General features: G+C 44.5%; 1 protein-coding gene across 1 annotated transcript in view; it reads right to left on the bottom strand.

Annotated features, from left to right (window-relative positions):
• The window catches only part of CCNB3 (cyclin B3), a 34693-nt gene extending 11494 nt beyond the window's left edge, over positions 1-23199 (bottom strand). Inside the window, exons 1-4 of the mRNA XM_004588001.2 lie at positions 23071-23199; positions 21488-21559; positions 5400-5521; positions 907-3502 (exon numbers count right to left, since the gene is read on the bottom strand). Of these exons, the coding sequence (XP_004588058.2) occupies positions 907-3502; positions 5400-5521; positions 21488-21559; positions 23071-23166 (2886 nt within the window). The 5' untranslated portion in view covers positions 23167-23199. The remainder of the gene's footprint in view (positions 1-906; positions 3503-5399; positions 5522-21487; positions 21560-23070) is intronic.
• Positions 23200-23744: the final 545 nt, after the last annotated feature.

Genomic DNA, 23744 nt, shown 5'->3' on the forward strand with positions numbered 1-23744 from the left:
TTGGAAATCATCAAGACACATTAGGAGACGATTCCAAATAGGGCTTAACACATATACATCAAAGATGACACTTTTCTCCCCACTGTCATTTGTTACAGTTCTTCAGGCCTTATCAAACCAGCCCCTGACCCCGAAATCCTCATATCAAGTGACAAGAAATGTCTGTTGTGCCCTAGTAACAAGGCATTCATATTGCAGATAAGCTTTAAAAAAATTCTTATTACATTTCAGCTACATCACTTGTCTTCTTAGCCTTCTGGTCTCTGACCCAATTCATCCCCCTGGTAGTTTTTTCCTCTATTCTACACTTTTACTAAGATTGCTTTGCCCATAGAAGGAACATTTTCTCATTTTTGTTAACTTTCATCCCTTCACTCTTTTAATTTGCAACTGAAATATCACCTGCCACAATAAGCCCCTGTGAGCTTTGTTTACCTATGACTAAAGCCTACCATGTTTTAGACTGAAATGAATACGTTTCCTGAATGAAATGATCTAACCCATATTGCAAAGCTCAATTATACAGCACAGTATTCCATACACTTGTATATATTCTTGGAATAAATAGTTTCTGATTGCTTGATCAATTACTACACCAATCAGGAAGTCAAAAGATTCTACAAGACCAACTTAACAGAAAAATGGAAAAATGCCACCAGGGAACCTGTTAAATTTATCCCATACTGTGTGTGTCCTTGGACTATAAAATGTGAGAAGATATTTTTTTTCATCTACTCAAAGTAGGCCCAAGAAATATCACTTGCTCATGATATATTCAGACTTTCCATTACTTGTAAACAGTTCAATTGCTCAGAAAGAAAAAAAATATTTCTCTTTGTTAGCAGTCACCCCAGGAAAACAAAAAACATTTCACCTTATTCTAGAAAAAAAAAAAGAGATTAATACCTGTATCTGTGTTCTCTCTTCATGAGATGAGACAAGTGTGCCGGGAGTAGATTCCCACACACTAGATTTCCTGGTGGCAATGGACTTGTCCCCACCAAACATGGTGGATCCAAAGACAGGGCTGGACTTGACAGTGGGCATCGTGAAGAGTGCTTTGAGAAAGAATTCGTCTCTGTAGATAGATTCATCTGCCACAGCCACTGGGTCTTCAAATAACAGCTTCTTCCTAGCAATGGGGTTCTCATTCAAGGCTGATGCTTCTTTGAGAGGCCATCGCTTATTGACAGCAGGCTCTTCCTGCAAGGCTAAGGTTTCTTTCAGTGTGGCCTCCTCAGTGCTGGGCTTCTGCTGAAAGGCCCAGGGTTCCTGCACGGTAGCCTTACTGGTTCTCGCCATCTCCCGAAATATTAAGGGCACCTGAGAGAGGCTATCTTCCTCAGGATAGCACTTCTCCTGAGAGGATGCCTGCTGCTTGCTGAATGTCTCATAGTCCAGGTCAGGCGTCTTGGGAACAGTCTGGGGCCCATTCAGAATAATCCCTCTCATTGTCGACCTGTCCTCAAATAGTGCGGGTCCCTGAGGGAGGCACTCCTCATCCAATATGTGCTGTTGCTTGTACCAAGCCCCCTTGGGGCTGGACACCCATGACACAGTCCAGGGCTCACTCTTGGCAGCCTCATCAGTTGCTTCTGCCTCTGGAAAGATTAAGGGCTCCTGAGAGATGTTATCTTCCTCAAGCAGGAGCTTCTCCTGAAAGTACAGCTGCTTCTCACTAGGTGTTTCCTTGCGCAGGCTGGGTGTCTTTGGCACACTCAAGGGCTCATCCACAACAACCCCCCTCATTCTTGCCCTGTCCTCAAGTAGTACAGGTCCCTGAGACAGGCATTCCTCATCAAATCCAAATAGTTCCTGGAAGGACAAGCACTGCTGGTGCAGTCTCTCTGAATTGGTGCTGGACTTGCTCTGTGAAGCACAGGGCTCCGTCCTCGGAGTCTCATAGATTCTCGCCATCTCCCGAAAGATCAAGGGCCCCTGAGAGAGGTTGTCTTCATCAGGCGGCAGCTTCTCCTGCAAAGGCAGCTGCTTCTCATGGTTAAAGGCCAGTGGCTGCTTAGCAGAAGACTCTTTGCCATCGGTGATGCTCTCAGGCTCGGTCATCTGGTTTGACATGAGGAGTGCCAACCCCTGAGTGGTAGACTTCTCTGAAGACAATTGCCTCTCTGTGCTCATTGCTGTCCCAGTGGAGGGTTCTTTCAAACCCAAGAGCTTATTGAAAAGGGACTCTTCTTCAGTGAGGTTCTGGCCTTTCAAGAGCAACTGCTTATTGAAAGAGTCCTCTTTGGTACCTGTCTTCTCTGGCAAAAGCAAAGCCTCCTGGGAGAAGGACTCATCTTTGTAGGGAGACACAGGAGGTGAAAACAGTTCTGGACTGAAATATATCTCATCACCAGTAGGCTTTGTCTTCCAGGTCAGTGGTTCCTGGACATATGATGGTTCATCTGTGGTGGTCTTCTTCTCTTTCAGGGTAGGTGGGTCTTTTAAGAGAAATTCCCTTGCATTGGAAAACTGCTGCTTAGAGGACTTCTTGGGCATTGACTCTTCTTTAAAGGCGGCCTTCTGCGATTTACGTCGTTTCTTTAAGGGGGACAGTTGTTCCTGTGTGACTTGCTCCTGATTTGACAATAACGGCATCTTGCTGAGAGTTTTCTTCTCAGTAGTTGGACAAACCAGCTGCGATTCTAGTGGCTTCCAATGGATCGCGACCCTTCTGGGAGACTTTTTCCACTTCCTCAGAAGTTTAGCACTTTTGGGGGCTGCCTCTTTAAGGACATCCTTATCAAGAACCAAAGCCTTCTGAGAAACTGACTCTTCATCACTGGGAGAATCTTGGAAGATGTAATATTTGTACATTTGTGCCTTCTGATTGGTGTGCTTCTCCTGCAATGCACATGATCCCTGAGAAGGGGACTCCTTCTCAGGGGCAGGTTTTCTTTTCTTAAGGGACGAGGGTTCCTTAGGGAGTGGCTTGTTTGCATAGGTGACCTGCTGTGATCCTTGTGACTTCACCTGGGACATATTCCCTCTAGCGGTACACTTCTCTGAGGAGAAGGGCTTTGTGGTTGGATTTTCCATTTTAGCTTTCTTCTGAGACTTCAATGCGAAGATGAATTCATCTTCACTACTGTCTGAATTGCAAAGGAAATCATTCAGGTCGAACTTGTACTCCCCAGGTATAAATGTTTTCTCCTCTGGGGATGACGTCCTCTTGGTGTTAGCTGCCTTCTCGGTTTTACTTTTCTTGTCAACTGTCGCCACAGCCATATTAACGTTATTTTGATGGTCAGTGCCTCTTTGAGAGGGGGATGACTTCTGAAATATGGACATTCTCTTATGACTTGCAACTTTTCTCTTTATACGGGATGATTCTTGGTCATTAACTAATGTTATACGTCCGGTAGTTAATGTTTCTTTGAGGACACATGTCTCCTCAGTTGCAGGTGCTTTAGAAATGGTGGCTTTTTCCAAAATGTCTAGTTTCTCCTTATTTTTTAATGCTGGGGTAGAAGACACTACTGCCAAGGGTTTCGATTTATATCTATAAAGAAAAACAATTCGTATGTCCGGGTAAGAAATATAGAATATTAACAGTATTCACCCACCACACTGTTTATTTGCTGTCATCATTAAAGCTATGGAAGGGGAAAGGGCTTTCACTTCAAGAAGTAGATTAAAACATAAAATATCAATGGCTATCTTCGTGTATCAAATACCTAGCACACTATATAGTTTCTATGTCTAGGTCTAAATACTTTTCTATACATTTTCTTCTGAAACCTACATTGTGCTTTCTCATATATGATTTCTTACCTCCACTTGCATTTAAAAGCTTTTATTATAATACTTATCACATTGTGTGAATTATCTGCTTATATATCAATCTTCCTTACTAGTTGTATTTACTTGTCTTTGTCTATCGGCACCAAACATCTACCAAAATAAAGGATGAAACTGGATAATTTTATTTACAATACTGTCAAGAAAAACACAGTACTTTAAAATTCAATAAAACAATTATGAAATTTATACTCTGAAAACTAGAAAAAATTAAAACAAATTAGAGATCTAAATAAACAGATGTTTCTGCATTAGAGAACTCAGTATTGGTATAAGGGCAATAATTCGGGTGGACTTACAGAGTCAAGGCAATTTCTACAAGAAACAGTGTTTCCCTGCTAAAGTGAAAATGTGAAGGTAATTCCAAAGAAAATAATGCAATAAACCAAGGTCAAATATGCATGCAAACCCATAGAATTCCATTTCAGGAGGAAATCGTGTAGAGATAAATGCTAATCTTTCTATCTAACTTTTCTAGATAATTTGCTTCTTGTTCAAAGATGATAGTTTTTTGGGTTAACCAGTCCAGAGGCACTGATATTGAAAGAGTGACTTAATTTTAAATAACTATTAATATTTAAACTTTTCCTGTCTGTGTTTTTGTTTAGGTTTTTTTTGATACATGAATTTGTCAATTTTATTACATATTTGTTAATAAATAAGTTCAGTTCTCATGACCTCTAATGAAGGTATATTCATTGATCTGTTTAGAATGAAAAAAAAAATTTGTTCCGTTCTTGAAGAAAAAATATAAAAATAAAGGATGAAAATGAGTTGCATGTTACATTGATTCTATTTTAAATGGAGTCTTTTAACTCAGTGATTTTCAAAAGCCTTTGGAACATTTAATGACTTAATCTGTACAATTGGAATAAACTAATCCAATCTTTTTTACCTCACCCCTTGGAGCCTATGGTTAACCCTATTATAGCCTTCTGTCTAACCTATCCCATTGCTAGTTGGCCACACTCAAAAATCAATCAATAAATAAACTCATTCTCATTAGAATAAAGAGAGGCTACAGGAAGTCTTGGCTCTTTTTCTAAATCTTCTTCCTGTAAAAGTTTTCTTGGAGGTAATTTTTTTTCCAAGACTGGATAGAAATTGTCAACTTTACTTGCATAACTGTGAACAGTTATCTCTAACATCTGGAAGACACATGTTTTTGACCTAGACAAATAGTAGTGTCTCTCTAGTAATAAGGGACAAATCTCCCTTAAAACCTTTGATGGAATAAGTAAAATACCAAGCTGTCAGCCAGCAACTTTACAGTCCCAGAAAATTTTAGCTGTCTCCAGACCTTCTCAAACAGTGACTAAATTACTAAAAAACAGAAAAGCTAAGTGCAAGGTCTTTTGATGAATTGCTTGATGAGATCAGCTCTTTCAATATGTGTACATGCATCATAAAAATGAGAGGGGTTTCTGTAACCCTTCAACATCTATAGCTAGGTCCACCTCAGCACACAGGGCTACCGCAGCAGTCACCACTGTGACTCGCTAGACATAGTTTGAACAAGGACAAAACAGGATCAAAAAGATGTCACACACTTTCTTTTATCATCTAAAACATCATCATCTGAGTCCACTCTTACTCACCTGTCAGAATTCATCTTACTGCTTTTCGTCATACTAAGAGACATACTCTTGTTTGCTTTCTTGGAAGCATGTTTTGCAAACTCATCTCCCCTCTTGGACTGGACAAACTGAAATGGATAAGCCTATGAACAAAAGGGAGAAAGGCAATCGATTGGAGAATATAACAAATTATCCTAATGTGGTTTTTACAGTTTCTAACTCACATCCCCACCTTCTTTTGTTGTTCACAGAATGGTAACCTAAATATCTTATAACCAGTATAGCACTGGGTCAACCAACCACAGTAAAAGTTAGCAGCAGACAATCCCTGGAGTTGCACAGTACATAAATCTTCTTTTTTAAAGGGTAGTATTCCATCTTATGAAGTGGCATTTAATTAACATGGGCTCTGGAGAGTCCACAACAGACTGTAATCCTGAATGACTTTATTAAATAGTAAGAGGGGATTATACAGTGGGACAGCAGACTAATAACGCACCTTATATTACCAGCATATTATATGGGTGCCAGTTTGTGCCCAGATTATACCACCTCTGATCCAGCTCCCTGTTTTATGGTCTGGAAAAGCAATAGAGGGTGGCCCAAGCCCTTGGGGCCTCATACCCATGTAGGAACCTGGAAGAAACTCCTGGCTTTTAGCTTCAGATCTAATCAGCTCTGGCCATTGCGGCCATTTGGGACGTGGTCCAGCAGATAGAGGAGCTTTTATTTTCCTTCTCTCCCCATAAAATCTGACTTTCAAATAAAAAATAACAAATATTTTAAAAAGAAAAAGAAGTTATCAGGAGAGATACAGGACAGTGAATGATGTCAGTAAAACAAATTTAACAGCTATGCCTTTAAAATGAGGCATGAATCTAATTATATTTAAGATACAATATCCACTATAAAGGAAAAAAAAGGACACAGAGAAGAAATTACCAATCTACATAACTTATAAATACAGTGTGTGACTAGATACTGATTTATATACCCTTGATTAGGAGGGCTGGGGGGGGGGGGGTCCTGAAAATAAATCTGCAACTCTTTTTAGTAGGTTTGTTATAATAGTACAGTTGAAAGTAATTTTGAAGTTATTGTAGACATATTACAGTGCTGAGACAATGTTCTGATGTTCTTGACTACCAGGGTTCTCATTGCAGAAATATGCAGATATGGATTGGAGAATGTAAGAAAGTTTTGTGTTTTGGGAACTGGAGTTGTGCAAATCCATGATTTCTTAGGTATGGGTATATGTATGTGCTTTTTACATGTATTGTGTGTATGTATGTATATGTATATATATAACCATACATATATCTATGTGTAAATGTACACATCTAAGAAGCATATTTCCCATCTCTCTCTGCTGAACAAGCAAAAAAGCAGACACACTAGTAGCACACCAACTCCTGAATTCTTGAGATATGAATATTATTAGCCACCACAAGGAACTATAACTTTTTGGAGAAATGGTTAATTCCAAGGTCAGTATAGAATAACTAAGACATGGACCAAGAAAATTTTTTTTTTTTTGCTGGAAAGAAAATGCTAAAAAAAAAAAAAAAACTACAAAGGCGCCCCACGAGGATACAGCAAACTAAAGTGGCTCCTACTGACCAGATGTGGAACAATTTGAATATCAAAATAAAGTATTATACAAACAATAAATCATTAAAATAGCAATGGGTCCATACCAATAATATACACAGATGAAGTAAAAACCCAGGCTTATAGAATGCTAAGATAAAACTGATAAATGGGGAAATGTTAGAGCTGGAAAAATTATAATAAAGATGGATTCAGGCAATCATCAACAGTGCATGTTAAATCTAGGGAACATTTTGATAAACATACTCTAAAGAGTATGTTCTAGGAGCCAGCATTGTAGCACAGTAGGTAAAAATGCCATCTGCAACACCAGCATGGACATTGGCTCATGTCCCATCTGCTCCACTTCTAATTCAGCTCATGATAATGGCCTGAGAAAAGCAAAAGAAGATGGGCCCGGCAGCGTGGCCTAGTGGCTGAAGTCCTCGCCTTGAATGCTCCGGGATCCCATATGGGCGCCGGTTCTAATCCCGGCTGCTCCACTTCCCATCCAGCTCCCTGCTTGTGGCCTGGGAAAGCAGTCAAGGACGGCCTAAAGCCTTGGGACCCTGCACCCGTGGGGGAGACCTGTAAGAAGTTCCTGGATCCTGGCTTCGGATCGGCATAGCGGTGGCCGTTGTGGTCACTTGGGGAGTGAATCATCGGACGGGAGATCTTCCTCTTTGTCTCTCCTCCTCTCTGTATATCTGACTTTCCAATAAAAATAAAATCTTTTAAAAAAAAAGCAAAAGAAGATGGTCCAAGCGTTTGGACCTCTGCCACCAGGGTGGGAGATCCAGATAAAGCTCTTGGCTCCCAAGTTAGGCCTGCCCAGCCCTGATCATTGCAACCATTCAGGGAGTAAATCAGATAGAAGATGCTTCTGTGCTTCTCCCCATCTATAAGCCTCTTCAAACATTCTTCTTAAACACACACACACACAGAGCAGATGATGGCTCATGTACTTGTGTACTTGCCACCTTCACAGAAGATGCAGATTTTGTTCTAGTCTCCTGGCTTCAGTATGGCCCAGCCCTAGCTGCTGTTGGCATTTGGAGAGTGAAAACAAATGAAAATTTATTTAATTAAAATTGTTTAAAGGAATTTGGGTAGGTCTACATCACTCAAAAATGGCAATGTTGTGAAACTTTAAAAAAAAATGCAACACCAAATATCAAATGTGTGGGTCAGGTCTGCGGGCAGGCCAGGCTGGGCCAATTCATAGCAGCCACTGGCAGATGTGCAGGCCAGGCTGCAGGACGAGCTGAGTTGGACCACAACATCGGCCAGTTCACAACAGGGCTGGGATAGGGGGTTGGCTGGGCTGGGCTAAGCTGCAGCACCTACCAACATGAGCTGGAACTGGGGGCAGGCCCAGGCAAGCAAGGCTGCAGCACCTGCTGGTGGATTCCAAGGTCAGGCAAGCCATGCCAGTCTGGGCCACAGCTCCCACCAGCACATGCAAGGGATGGGGAGCAAGCACAGCAGGGGAGCTGCAGTGGGCACCCCTGCTGGGCCACTGCTCCCAACGGTGAGTATGAGAGCTAGGATTAGGAGCATACCATGTAGCGCAGGGCTACAACACCTGTTGACCTATATGTGAGCTAGTTTAGGAGAAGAGCAATGCTGGGCTAAGCGATCATATCCACTGGTATGTGTATGACCCAGAGTAAGTGCAGGCTGGTTTGGCTTTGCCACAACATCAGCTTGCCAGCTGCTGGGACTAGACCATAGAACCACCTGTAAAAGTGCAAGATCCAGAACTGGAAATGGGTCCAGTAGGGAAACTGTAGGTACTCTTCTGATGGACTGCAACTCCCACTGGTGAGCATGAGAACCACGGCTGGGGACAGGCCTGGCTAAACTGGAGGTGGCACCTACAGGCATGAGTGCGGCCTGAATAGCGGGGTTTAATGGGTTGAGCTAGGCTACAATGGCACTGATGTGTACAAGAGCTGAATGAGATATGGGACAGACTGGACCAGTCTGCTTCACATACCAGCATGCACAGGAACCAGGGCTGGGGGACGGCCTCGTGGGGCTTTTGAGGGTCTCTCCAACTAAGCTGCAGCTCCCATTGGTGTGTGTGAGGGCCGAGTTTGGGGTGGGCAGGGTTAGGCTGGGCTGCAGCATCCATTGATTTGCATATGAGACGGGGCTGCAGAGAAAATGTGTGTGTAGGCTGATGTGGGTGACAGACTGAGCTGGATCATGCACTGGCTGGCACATACAGGAGCCAGATCTTGGATCACCTCTGATGAGATTTCTTTGGGGACCCCCCAAACTGGATCACTGGACTCAGAACTCCAACCACAGTGAAAATCACAGGATCTGTGGTCTGACCGTGGAGTACATGTGTCAGAACAGGGTCCTCTCAGTTGTTGAAGGCTGTACAGTGGATGTAGTGGATTGTATGCCCAGATACTCATGGAGGACATGACAACCAGATCATTGAGGACATACAGTGCCATGGAAAGCCAAACAAACAGCTCCCGCAGACAAGTGTCTGGGTGAATGGAGACTCTAAGGTGGACTATGTCCGCCAATGGACCTTGGAAGGATTCCCTCAACCCTGGAGCAGCAAAATCAACAACACCTCAGAACTATCAAAACCACTTAAGCAGTACCCTTGGAACATGCTACACATTGGGGACCCTGGGATGACGTTGGGTGGCCTTCCCCCACTCCTGGATACTGATGCGGTTGGGCTGCTGAGAGGGCCCCCTCCCCTTCTCTTTCCACTTTCCCCAGATACCAGAAGAAAAAAGGAGACTGGAGGCAGTTGTCTCATCCACTTTCCCCCATTCCTCAATCCTTCCCACCCTAATTGGTGGACCACATGGGGCATGCATCCCTGTCAACTATGTAAAGATCAACAAAAATAAAATGAAGTCCTTATTAAAAAAAAAACATACAGAGGTGGAGCCAAGATTATGGAGCGGTAGGCAAGGCATCCCATATAGGTGCTGGTTCAAGCCATAACTGCTTTATTTCCAATCCAGCTTCCCACAAATGGCCTAGGAAAAACAGCAGAAAATGACCCAAGTGATTGGGCCTGTGATACCCACATGGGAGACCTGGAAGTAGTTCCTGGATCCTGGCTTTGGACTGGCCCAGCCCCAGCCATTTCAGCCATCTGGGAAACAAACCAGCAGATGGAACACTGATCTGTCTGTCTCCCTCTTTATTTCTCTTTCTCTCTCCTTCTCACTGTAATTCTGACTTTCGAATAAATAAATCTTAAAAAAATGCAAAGGGCAGAGCCTGTGCTGTAGCACAGAAGGTTAAGTCACTGCACATCTGAAATACCTTCATCCCATATGAGTGACAGTTTGAGTCTCAGCTGCTCCACTTCTGATCCTCCTCCCTGCTAAGTATCAAGGAAATTAGCAGAAGATGGCCCATGCATTTGGGCCCCTGCCACCCGCATGGGAGATCCAGATAGAGTTCCAAGCTTCTGGCTTTAGCCTGGCCCAGCCCTGGTCATTGCAGCCATTTAGAGAGTGAATCAGCGGATGAAAAATAAATCTTATCTAAACTAATATCTCTCTCTCTCTCTCTCTCTCTCCTCGCTACCCCCCATCTCTCTCTTGGTAGTTATGGGTACTAAGGCCATGATATGTGTAAGCAAATGATAAGGCAAATCAAAATGTTAACAATAGCTAATCTAGGTAAAGAAGACACAAGTGCATTCTTGGCATTTTTAGATTTTTGCAATATTTTGTAAATTTGAAATGATTTCCAAATGAAATGTATAACAAAAAGTGTATCTCTGTATCATCTGATCAAGCAAGAAATGTAGTTCAGTAAGGAATTATTTGTTAGAACCTCAAATCATCTGCCTCTGCTCTTCAAAGAACTTGGCACCATTTTTATTTCACCTTTATCCAAAGTTTTTTATAAACTCATTGTATATGCATTCAGATTCAGAATGGGCAAACAGGTTCATTCTTGACCAAAAACAGATAAGGATCCTAGCCTTGAAAGTTTAACTCTATTTGTCATAAATGCAGGTTCAAAGCACTGACAGTTTCACATCTAAGTTCAATAAGACTTTTGCATGTTTTTATCCACAATTACTTCACCACAAAATAGAACAGAGGTGAAGATCCTAACATAAAACTACTCTCTAAACAAAGATAGGCCTATCTCCTTGTCTGAGCATCTGCTTTGTCCTAACAAAAATCATTCCCATTCTGGAAAAGTTAAATAGGAGGGCAGAAAAAAGTATGGCAGATAAACATATTAAAACATATCAACTCTTTTTGGGAAGCCAGAATCTTACCGTCACAAATTTTGGAAAGGCAGAGGTGGGGATCCAGAGACACAGTAATACTAACAGCAACAAGAAGATCATTATAAGGAATCCCTAAAATTCAAAAGAAGCCCTCAACTCTCAACAGATAAGCTCAGGCATCTGTATAACCCAGACTCTTGGAATGACTCAGTTATATTGTAATTACAGAGCCTTTCTTAGAAAGCACTAAAGAACAGTCAAGGAAACTAAATTTTCAGAACCTGAATGTAGAAGAAAAATGTACTTTCTGAGCAGCTGGAAATCTAGAAGCAGAAATATTGCTCAAGGATGCCTTGCAACTTGTCCCAAACTCTCAACAGGATGTGACCAAATAGATGCTGAGTTTGACTGAAGAAGAGAACCCTATATACCTGCCCAGATTTCCTATGATTTAAACAATTAATTAATTTGTCCCAGCTGTAGGCAACTGCCTAGGTTACATTGTACCTAGACAAGTGTTATACTGCTGGGAGAAAAGTAGCCAACAGCTGGCAAGCACTCTGGACCTGATTAATGACAAATCTGTATAACTATACAAGTGTGTCAGCACAGTTGCCTGTTCTATTTATTTTTAAGATATGTAGGGAAAGCAGGGAACACCAGGCTGGGCATGCCATCCCGGCACCCAGGCAGGGAGGCTGCAGATTGCCCAGGGAAGGGGCTCTGGGGACATATTGGAGTGAGAGTAGCTAAAAGCACGTTTGATGGGAAACAAATGCCTTCTGGAGTCTTCCACAGGACAGGCTACTGCACTCACAAGTGGGAGAGGATGCTGAGACTAAGTGCTTTAGATGTGGAAGCCGGAGGTCTAGTCTGGGTCAGGCCAAGGCACCAGCCCATATGACAGACTTGAGCTGGGCTAAGTAGCACTGCATACCACCTGCTGGCGCATGCAAAATCTAGGGCCGGACGGCATGCCTGGCTGGGCTAGGCCACAGTACCCATACATGAGTATCAGAGCAGGGATAAGCTATGTCTGGCTGAGTTGCAGCACTCACCATAATGCAAGAGAACTGGATCTGGGAGCAGATTCTGTAGTGAACTTGTGGGCTCATCTCTGTAGGACTATAGTGACCTTTGTATTGTTCAAGAGCTGTGGGTGGTGATGGGCTGACTCAGGCTAGAACTCACCTGACATTTGTGGGACCAGGGGCTGGGAGAAGGCATGGCTGGCTCGGGCTATATCACTAACACATACAAAGGCCAGGACTGAGGGCAGAGCATGCTAAGCAGGGCTGTAGCACCTATCAGTACACATGAGATCTGGAGCTGGGAGCTGGTCTGTAAGGGGACTTGGGGAACTTCCCTGCAATGCTGCAGCTTCCACTGGGGAACACAATAGCTGTGGCTGGGGTTGGGCTGGTAAGGCTCTGGCATTCATCGGCATTTGTGTGGAACAGGTCTGAAGGCACACCCAGCTGTGCCAGGCCACAGCAAATTCTGGCATGCATGAGAGCAAGAACAGAGTGCAGGTCATACTTGGGCTGGGCTAGGCTGCAGCATCTGCCAGTGAGTGCTGAGATTGCGGGTAGGCCATGCTAGGCTAGGTTGAAGCACCCACCAACATGTGAAAGATCCAGGGGTTGCAAATGGGCCTGTTAGGAGAACTTGGGAAACTCCCCTGCTAGCCCACAGCTCCCACTGGTGAGCATGATAGGCAGGGCTAGGGGAGAGGCAGGCAGGCTGGGCTGGGCTTGGCTTGGCTGCAGCAACCATCAGCATACTTGTTGGAAAGGTCTGGTAGTGGGACAGACTGGGGCAGTCCACAGCATACACCAGCATGAGTGAGAGCCAGGATGGGGTGCTAGTCAGGCCAGATCAGGCCAAAACACACACCAGTTCACACAAAGGATGGAGGTGGGCCAGGTTGGGCTAGCCTGTAGCACCTGCTGTTGAATGCCGAGATTGGGGGTAGACCATCTCAGACAGGGCTGAAGTACCCGCCGGTGTGCTCAAGATCCAGAGCTAGCAGCAGGCCTGGTAGGGGAACTTTGGGGATTCCAGTCTGGGCCATGATTTCTACTGGTGAGTGTATGAGCTGGGACGGAGGGAGGGTCAACCTAGGCAGGGCTAGAGCACCCATTGGTGCTATAGAACAAGAACCAGGAGCACAAAAATAAATAAATTTTTTTTAAAAAAAGAATCAGGGCCAGTGCCATTGCCTAGTGGCTAAAGTCTTCACCTTGAATGCACCAGGATCCCCTATGTGTACTGGTTCTAATCCCTGCGGCCCTGCTTCCCTTCCAGCTCCCTGCTTGTGGCCTGGGAAAGCAACTGGGGACAGCCCAAAGCCTTGGGACCCTGCACCTGTGTGGGAGACCTGGAAGAGCTCCTGGCTCCTGGCTTTGGATTGACGCAGCTCTGGCTGTTGTGGTCACTTGGGGAGTGAATCATCGGACGGAAGATCTTCCTCTCTCTCTTTCCTCCTCTCTGTATATCTGACTTTGCAATGAAAACAAATAAATCTTAAAAAAAAAAAAAAAGAAGAACCAGGAGCACAAGAACCAAGGCTGGGGGCAGATCAGACTGGACAAGGTGACAGCACCCATTGGCATATGTGTGGGCTGGGTCTGGGAGCAGGGCAGGCTGAGATAAGCTGCAGCATCCATGGGTATGCACAAGAATCACGTGGGATGTGGACAGACCAGGTTAGGCCACAGCAGATGCCAGCACACACAAAAATCAGGTCTGGAGATCAGACCAGGTGGGGTTATGGAGGATTTCCCCAACTAGGCTGCAGCACCCACTAACATGTGAAGAACAGGCCTGTGGTGGGCTGGGCTGAGCTCAGCCATAGCACCTGTCAGCTCATGTAAGAGATGAGGCTTAGGAAGGAACTGGCCAGGCAGCTGCATCCACTGTTATGTGTTAGCTGGTGCAGGTGACAGACCACACTTGACCCTACACTGGCTGACACACACACAAGTCAAATTTGAAGTCACCCCAGGCGAGGTTTCTTGGAAGAATCCCCCAACCAGATCACTGAACTCAAACCCCGGCCACAGGCAAGAATCACAATAAATGTGGTCCGACCTTGGAGTTCATGTATCAGACCAGGGCTTCCTCAGGTTCTGATGCCTGTACAATGAACAGCATGTCCAGATGCACACAGAGGACATGACAGCCAGCTCATCTAGGCCAACAGAGGACGTGAGTACCTTGTCAGAGGATGGAAAGCAGAACAGGTTGGACAGTTCTCCTGGACAAGCTAGCAGCATGTTCCTGGGTCTGTGTCTGCACTGAGGCGGAGTTGGCCAACCAATAGACCTTGGAAGGATTTTTTCAACCCTGGTGCTATGATGCCAGTGATGTCTCAGAACTACCAAAACTACTGCAGCAAAACCCTCAGAACACGCTTCCCCACATCAGGGTCTCTAAGGTGTCATTAAATGACTGTTCCCCATCCCTGAGTGCTGATGTAGTCTGACAGCAAGTGCTCCCTCTTTCCAACCCCCACACAGCCATAGAAGAAAGCATTGACTCATTTGTTATACCTCCTTTCTCACTACCTCAGGCATCCCTACCCTGACCAGAGGCCCACACGACTGTGCATCCCTCTCAAGTATATAAACTATACTAAAAAAATAAAACTAAAATCTCACCATTCTTTCTGAAAGAACCATGAAAGAAAAACCATGAAAGAACGACTGGGCACAGCCAGAACCATTTCTCATATGCTGTGGGGCCTTATTACTATGGTCTGAATATTTGTGTCATATCAAAAGTCATATGTCAAAATCTAGTCCTCAATATGATTGCATTAAGACAAGGGTTCTGCTGCAAGGTGATTAAGTCATAAGAGCAGATTTTCCAGGAATGGAATTAGCACACTTATTTTTTTAAAAAAAGTTCAGAGAGTCTGTTTTCCTCTTTTATCATGTAATGATACAGCTAAAAGACACCATTTATGAGGAATGGATCTTCTGCAGATACTGAATCTGCCAAGATCTTCATCTTTCATTTCCAAGACTCCAGAACTGAGAGCAATATATTTCTGTTATTCATAACTTAACCAATCTATTCTGTCATAGCAACCCAAACAAACACCTTACACGGTGTCACTGTTCTTGCAACACGGAGCCAAGAATTACACTAGGATTGGCTGTTCTGCTCCCGATTAGTATGGCCATCTCATTTCAACCAAGTTTCCCAATTCAAGGTTCAATAATTCATGACATAATCTTATAAGCATGTGTGGGAGGGAGCTCTTTTTACCAATTAATAGTTCCTATGAAATTCCACAGAAAGCTGTAAATTAAGCACATATGTTATAATCCTCATAGGAATAGGGCTGCATTAGCAGAAGGGTGGTCATAGGTTATCTACACAGCTGGAATTTTAAGGTGAGAGTTATACCAATGCATATTCAATTCTTCCCAAGGGTTTGGTAAAATATCATCTAATAGATACAGGTATTCTTATAGTCACAGAAATACACTCTATTGTATCAGGCAAGAATTGTTCACCAGTCTTATCTGTTACCTAGATGAAATAAGACTTTAAAATGAACATTGCCTTCATCTGTAAAAACACATTTGATTACGATTTCTGCCTCATGTGGTTACATGACAACAATGTGACAATAATGTGAATTGATACATTAAATTGTGCGTAGAATAGTGCCTAGCACAGGGCAAATTCTCAGTATTGATCAGTTGCTACACTTTTCTAAGACCAAAAGGTAACTTTGGACTGATTTTATATTCAATTATCAAATTCCACTAATTTTTACTTTTGCTGCTCCCTAAATAATATCAGAAGGGTAGTACATAAAAGCCAACTCAAGATTTCTAGGCAGGGCCCGGAGGCGTGGCCTAGCGGCTAAAGTCCTCCCCTTGAATGCACCAGGATCCCATATGGGCACCGGTTCTAATTCTGGCAGCTCTACTTCCCATCCAACTCCCTGCTTGTGGCCTGGGAATGCAGTCAAGGATAGCCCAAAGCTTTGAGACCCTGCACCTTCTGGGAGACCCGGAACAGGTCCCTGGTTCCCGGCTTCGAATCAGCGCAGCACTGGCTGTTGTGGTCACTTGGGGAGTGAATCATCGGACGAAAGATCTTCCTGTCTCTCCTCCTCTCTGTATATCTGACTTTTTTTTTTACATTTTATTATTATTGCTATCATTTTATGATACAGCTCCATATTCCCTTCTCCCCTCCCCAATTCCCTCCCCCCCCCCCCAGTTCTTCTATATCATTACTAACATATAGTTCTTCATACACAGTCATATGTCCATCATTGCGGGCATGGACAATGACAGAGAGTCCAGCATCCTATTGTCAAGATATAGTAAACAGTTTTGTTGTAAGTCCATCTTTGTCTGGAAGCAGAAATGCATACCACACTGCATCCTCACATCTGGATGTTAGTCTCCATTTCACAGCTACTGTACATCCCCTTAAATGAAAAATCATGATACAAAATCAACAATAGAAAGAAAAATAGAAATTTACAATGCCCTGAAGTTAAATGACATGTTACTAGATATGACAGTCTCCATTATACAGCTACTATACATCCCCTTAAATGAAAAGCCACAAAACAAAATCAAGATCCGGGAGAAAAAAGAAATTAACAACACCAAGAAGTTAAATAACATGCTATTAAATGACTAACATGCAGCTGAAGAAATGAAAATCAAGAACCTTCTTGAAGAAAATGATGCCACTGCATGATTTACGAGTCACTGAATGATTTAATCAGAAGAAAGTGTTTTGAAGAGATGAAACCAACAGAAAACAAAACCCATGTGATATAGTTTCCGCTGATCTTTGTTGAAGTGTGTCTCCTCCAGACAATAAACAGATGGGTTTTGTTTTTTAATCCGGTCTACTAATTTATGATGTTTGATTGAGCTTAAGCCATTTACATTCAGAGTTTAATATACATGGGTGTTACTTTGGTCCTCTCATTTTAGGAATGGGTTGTTCACTGGTTTAGTCTTCTGTTGTCATTTTACTGGGATGTTCTTCCCGTTTGCCTTTGGTTTTGTTTGGTAGGTGCTATTCCTCTTCTCTGTCAAGAGAACATCAGCACATGCGCAGTTCACTGTTGTCCCCTGCAGTCCCAAAGCTATTGCCACAGTGTACAAAATGGCGCCTGACATACCACCACTACAGTTCTTGATCTGCTGGCCGTCAGATCTGAGGACTACCCAGACCTGCCCCATGTCGTTGCAGTTCACCGAGTCAGAAATGAGCTCATTCCCAGATCTGCGCATACTCCGTCCTTTCCCCCTTGCCCTTTCCCCCTTATGCAAAATGGCACCCAATTCAGCTCTAGGGGGCTGACTGGTCTATGAAATCCACTCTGTTCTCGCACTGCCCATCTGAGATCTGCTGCTCTGTCTCTGCTCCTGGTCAAATCAAACAGACCAGCAGGACGGACAGTTCTTTGTCTGGGTTCACCTCCAAGCTCCCAGTGAAAGTCCCTTCCCACCTGGTTGCTGGTGGAGTTCCGGCTGCTGGTGGAGTTCAGATCGCTGTGCTGGAGTATCAGTCACTGCAACACCACACTGCTGTGCCCACTGCTTTCCTGTGTCTGTCAGTCTCCAGGTACCCCTCTGCTGTTGTTCTGTCCTCTCCTATTTCCTGAAATATGTCCTCTCTGCTTCATCCTGATTAAATGTTTTTCCATCCGTTTAAACGTGTCCTTACCCTATTCCGCCATCTTGATTCTCCTCTCTCTGTATATCTGACTTTGTAATAAAATAAACAAATCTTTAAAAAAAAAAAATTCTAGGCAAAGGTCCGGCACAATAGCCTAGTGGCTAAATTCTCATATTGCATCCCATATGGGATCCCAAATGGTTGCCGATTCTTATCCTAGCTGCTCCACTTGCCATCCAGCTCCCTGCCTGTGGCCTGGGAAAGCAGTAGAGGATGGCCCAAAGCCTTGGGACCCTGCACCTGCTATGGGAGACCCAGAAGAAGCTCCTAGTTCCTGGCTTCAGATTAGCTCAGCTCCAGCCATTAAGGCCACTTGGAGAGTTAACCAGCAGATGGAAGATCTTTCTCTCTGTCTCTCCTTCTCTCTAAGTCTGTCTTTCCAATAAAAATGAGTAAATCTTAAAAAAAAATGTTGTCAAGATTGGGCATCTAGCTCTTCATAGTTGAAGACTGAATCACAGAACTACAGTTGTCAACAGTCTGTAAATTCAGTAAGTATTTTTTATTGTCACCATGACTGGGTTAATGCCAGTTGAAATTAATCCTAGACAAAAAAATTATCCTGCCCAAAATGCCCATGGTATTTGAACTGATAAACACTGTCCTCATCTACAATGATTCTACAAAGTACTTGCCTCCAAGACACAACCAGCCAGCTGAGCCATTTCTGGACTTTATCGAAATGCCATATCTGTTAGCTATAATTTTATATCTGTTCAGCACTGTTTGCTACTTCTAAAAAACTCTATCAATTAACCAGATGTTGTGTGCCAGTAAAACTACCCCTGTAGTTTCTGAAGGTAAGTCACTTATTCTAAATAAAACCTGTCTCAGTAATTTCGAGAAGCTTTGGGATAGATTAAACTGGAAAACTCCCTCCAGGAGGAAGATATTTATTAAGCAAAATGACAAGATGGGAGGGGAGGGAGAAGGACTGCTGTGGTGGCTCAACTGACTGATCCTCTAGCTCCAAATGCCAACATCCATATAGGTGCCGGTTCATATCCCAGCTACTCCACTTCCCACCCAGCTCCCTGCTTGTGGCCTGGGAAAGCAGTAGAAGGATGGCCCAAGTCCTGGGGACTCTGCACCCATGTGGGAGACCTGAAAGAAGCTCCTGGCTCCTGGCTTTGGATTGGCTTAGCTCTACCTGTTGTGGGCGTTTGAGGAGTGAACCAGCAGACAGAAGCTCTTTCTCTCTATAAATGATTTGCCTTTTCAATAAAGTAAAATATTTTTTAAAATGGGTGCATGCACAGGGTCCTCCTGCCTCTGTTAATCCAGCAGCAAAGGTGACTCTAGATCGGGCTCGCCTGGAGTCACCTTGATCCAGCATGCTCAACAGCAGCAGCGGGGGATTTCAGGGGCATGCAGAGTCCGCCTGCCTCCGCTCATCCAGCAGACAGCAGAGGTGACTCCAGATTGGGCCCTCGAGTGACATGCTCTAGGCACTTGGGCGTGTGGGCTTACATGGGGTATGGGCTGTGGAAAAAGTGAGGCTAAGCAGGGTTCATGTGCAGGAGAGCAATGACTACTGAGGGGCATCCATGGAAAAGGGCACTGTACTTTCAGGTAAGCAGGGGTGCTGAGACCAAGCAGTTTGGAGGGGGGAATGGGAATAACTTTCAGGCTCAGTTTGAAGCACCAGCACACATGGGAGACCTGAGCTGGGGTAGTTAGCCTTGACCATCATCTAGCACAACTCATGGCACACACTAAAGCTAAGGCTGGGGCCTACCAGACAGGGAAAGATCATAGTAACCATCAGAACGGGGGAATGGTGAAGTTAAGATGGGCCATGACAATAACTAGCACGTGAGAGAATCGGGTCTGGTGGCAGAATCCATTGGGGATATGTGGGCTCACCCTTGTGGAACTGCAATTTCCACTGGCACACCTAAGAAATGTGGATGGGAACTGGCCTGACTGGGAAGCTAAGGGGACAAAGCAGCTGGGTTGGGATTCCCACTGGTGAGAACGAGAGTCAGACTGAGGGCAGTAGGCCGGGCCGGACATGGCTACAGCCTCCCTCAGTGAGGGTGTGGACTAGGTCTGGGGAGTGACAGAGTGGGCTATACTCCAGTACCCACTGGGACTCGTGAGAGTCAGGGTGGGTGTGGAAGGGGCTGGGCTAAGTGTAGATACCCATTGAACCACGCAAGAGCTGTGTCTGGGCATGCACCAGGCATGGGTGGGCTGTAGCACCCAACAGTAAGAACCAGAGTGAGCGTGGGCTGATTGAGCAAAACCACTGTTCCTGCCAGGACAGGAGGCAGACAGTCAGCCTGGGCCAAGGACCCACTGGTGTGTGTGAGATCTGCCACTAGGAGGAAACCTGACAGAGGAGCTTGGGAAACTCCTTCATTGGGACGCAGGTGAGCGCAAGAACCAAGGCAAGGAGCAGCCCAGACAATGCCAGGTTATAGTACCTGATGGCATATACATGGGTCAGGTTTGGGGACAGAACAAGCTGGGCCAGTTCATAGCATCCACTGGCAGATATGAGAACCAGGACAGGGTGCAAAAGGTCCAAGTTGGGCCACAACACCAGCCAGTTCACACTGGGGCCGGGACAGTGTTCTGGCTGTACTGGGTTAGGCTGCAGCATCCACCAGCAGGAGCTGGAACTAGGAGCCTGTTGAACTGAGCCAGACTGCGCAACACATAGTGAATGCTCAGGTGAGGCGATCCATGCCAGCCTGGGGTCAGTGGGTACCTGCCAAGTTCATGATTCCCAGAGGCAGGGGATCTGGCAGAGCTGGCCCCTCTGCATGGTGGGTACTGGGTTTGTGAGCCCCAGGGGTGGGGGATCCAGTGGGAATCAAATTGCCCTGCCTAGATTCTGGGCCCACCTGCAAAGGGGGTGCTAGGCTCATGAGCCCCAGGTGTGAGGGATCTGGTAGGGCTCGGGTCACCTGGCCCGGGTCCTGGGACCTGCCTGAGTGGTGGGTGCTGGGTTTGTGAGCCCCCAAGGGTGGGGGATCTGGTGGGGCTCAGGTCACCTGACCCAGGTCCTTGGGCCTGCCTGCGAGTTAAAAAAAAAAGTATAGCTGTGGACACAGACCCTGATGCATATGGAGAACAGAGCAGCCCATTTGGTACCATCACAGAGGAAGGAGAACAGAGCAAAATGGACAACTACCCCTGCAAACGATGACAACAAGATCTGGGTGAATGGAGACTTGAGGTTGATTATGTCAGCCAATGGACATTGGGAGGGTTGCATCACCCCTGAATCGGTAAAACTGAAAGCATTTCAGAACTATCCAAACCACTTGGTCAGAACCCTCAGAACATGCACTATAGTGGGACCCTGGGTTGATACTGGGTAGCAGTTCCCCAATCCCTGGGTACTGGAACATTTGGGAGGTTGGATGTGGCTTTCCCCTTTCTCTCCCTCCTTCCTCTAGAGTCAAGAATAGAAAATTTCAAAACAATGATTTCACCCACTTTTCCCTAACCCTCAACCCTTCCCACCCTGACCAAACATGTAATCATCATCAAAAATAACAATTACAAAAATGACATGGCAGGATTGGTATAACATACTCACATTGGTGACATCTTCTAAAGCTAATCTCATTGAGAATACTGCTCGAGGTGAAGATGAAGGTATCACCGCTCTCTGAAAAAGTAAGAGGTGAATTAGCATATGCAAGTTGTGGATGTTCTCTTCATGAACTATGGAGCATATTCAGGGTTCTGGGGAAATTCCGGCATCTCTGGATGACTTAGGATACATAGAATAAACCTTAACTAATGCTATAAAAGGACATTTTTCCACTCAGCCATTTAAAGAAGCTCTGTGAGAAGTACTCACCAATGACAGAGACAAGACAACCTTCAGTTTGACCCTCAGAATGAGAAAATAATTTGGTGGTGGTAATTTTTCTTCTTACTCCTCACAAGTTTATGGTTATTCTAAGATTTACTGTCGCTGCTACCCCTAGTCATTCCTTGATTCCCTTTCAGGGAATCAGCTCAATAAATCAACTAATATTAAGGATCTCCTATGTTAACGTAGCAAATTTAAGACATTCCTAATTGGAACAATAACATGCAGATCGAGTTCGTGTTCCTGGATCAGCTCTTTATTCGGTGTTGGCCTTGGACAAGTCACTTAATCTCCTCTGAGCTTCATCTGGAACAATAACTTACCTTACAGCACCCTTGAGAATTAACTGATAGAATGTGCCTTTTGAAAAGTACATAACCCATCAAAGGAGAGAAACTACTTAAAAAGTATAAAGTCTGATATGATCATACACCTCACAAGGGAAATATTATATTGGAAGAAAGCTGTTTGGTAACCCAGCGTTATCTCCAGTAGTTGTTAGTATGTTTACAAAGGAGAGCTGGGAGAAGAGGGGAGTGCTGCAGATGAGGGCTCCTTTCTAGCTATCGTAGATATGTGCATTCCTTACTCAAGGCCTGAATGGGTAGGGGTACTAGGAGTTAAAAGTTAGATAAAATCCCCCGTAGGGCTTGTCTATCCCCTAACAGCTTTTATTGGGTGAAATTTTCCTAAGCCTCAGATGTTCTTCACAAAATTCTGAGAACAAACTGTTGCAGCATCATGGGTTAACCCACTGCTTGCAACATCAGAATCCCATAATTGTACTTGTTTATGTCCCAGATGTTCCACTTTACATCTGGCTCCCTGCTAAGGCCTGGGAAAACAATGAATGATGGCTCAAGTATTGGGTTCCTGCCATCCATATGGGAGACCCAGAAGAAGCTACTGTCTCCTGGCTTTGACCTAGTCCAACCCCATCCAAGGTAGCCATTTAGCCAGTGAATTAAGGGATGGAAGTGGGGAGTGAAAGTAAGGGTGTTCTGCTCGCTCTGGCAAGCCTGTTTAGCTTCTCAAGGAAAGTAAGCATACAGATGTGACCAATAACAAGAGTTCAGGGCTGTTTGGTGCTGAAGGTTATAGAGAGTAGCTTTCAATTGACCCGCACATTTATACAAAAAAGAAGACTTCACACTTTTAAACTTCTAATTTTCTGATTTTTTTTTCCAACTGTGAGGGCTGCCACCCTTCCCCCACTTTCTCAGATCAAATCAGACATATTCTGAATGATTCAGGGGTGAAAATATTATTTGAGACACTTAGGACAAACAGATTGTTCTAACCTTTTCAGGTAAGTCATGATCGTTGAACAGAATTTTACTGGACTGAGGTTTCTTAGGCACACGTTTGGGAATTGGAGGTGGTATTGGCAATGGCATCTTGAAGATTCAGCTATTCAGTTATCCAGGGACAGGGCTGCAATTAGAAGGGGACATTGTTAAAACATCGTTTACCAAGAACAACACAGACTTGAGAAACACAGACTCTTGAGAAAACCGATTATCTCTACACTAACTCCAGAAGAAAACCAGACATCAAATCTGGGTAGTTAAGAGTTCAAATATCGGGCCTGGCGCAGTAGCCCGTCGGCTAAATTCCTCGTATTGCATGCGCTGGGATCCCGTATAGGCGCCGGTTCTAACCCCAGCAGCCCTTCTTCCCATCCAGCTCCCTGCTTGTGGCCTGGGAAAGCAGTAGAGGATGGCCCAAAGCCTTGGGACCCTGCACCCATGTGGAAGACCCAGAAGAGGCTCCTGGCTCCTGGCTTCGGATCGGCTGTTGCGGTCACTTGGGGAGTGAATCATCAGACGGAAGATCTTCCTCTCTGTTTCTCTTCTGTGTATATCTGACTTTCCAGTAAAAATAAATAAAATATCTTTTTTAAAAAAGAGTTAAAATCTTGATTCTATTACAATTAATGCTGGGCAAGTGACTGAAACTCCTGGGCTTCAATTAC

The sequence above is a fragment of the Ochotona princeps genome, chromosome X (genome assembly GCF_030435755.1).
Source record: "Ochotona princeps isolate mOchPri1 chromosome X, mOchPri1.hap1, whole genome shotgun sequence".
Lineage (NCBI taxonomy): Eukaryota > Metazoa > Chordata > Mammalia > Lagomorpha > Ochotonidae > Ochotona > Ochotona princeps.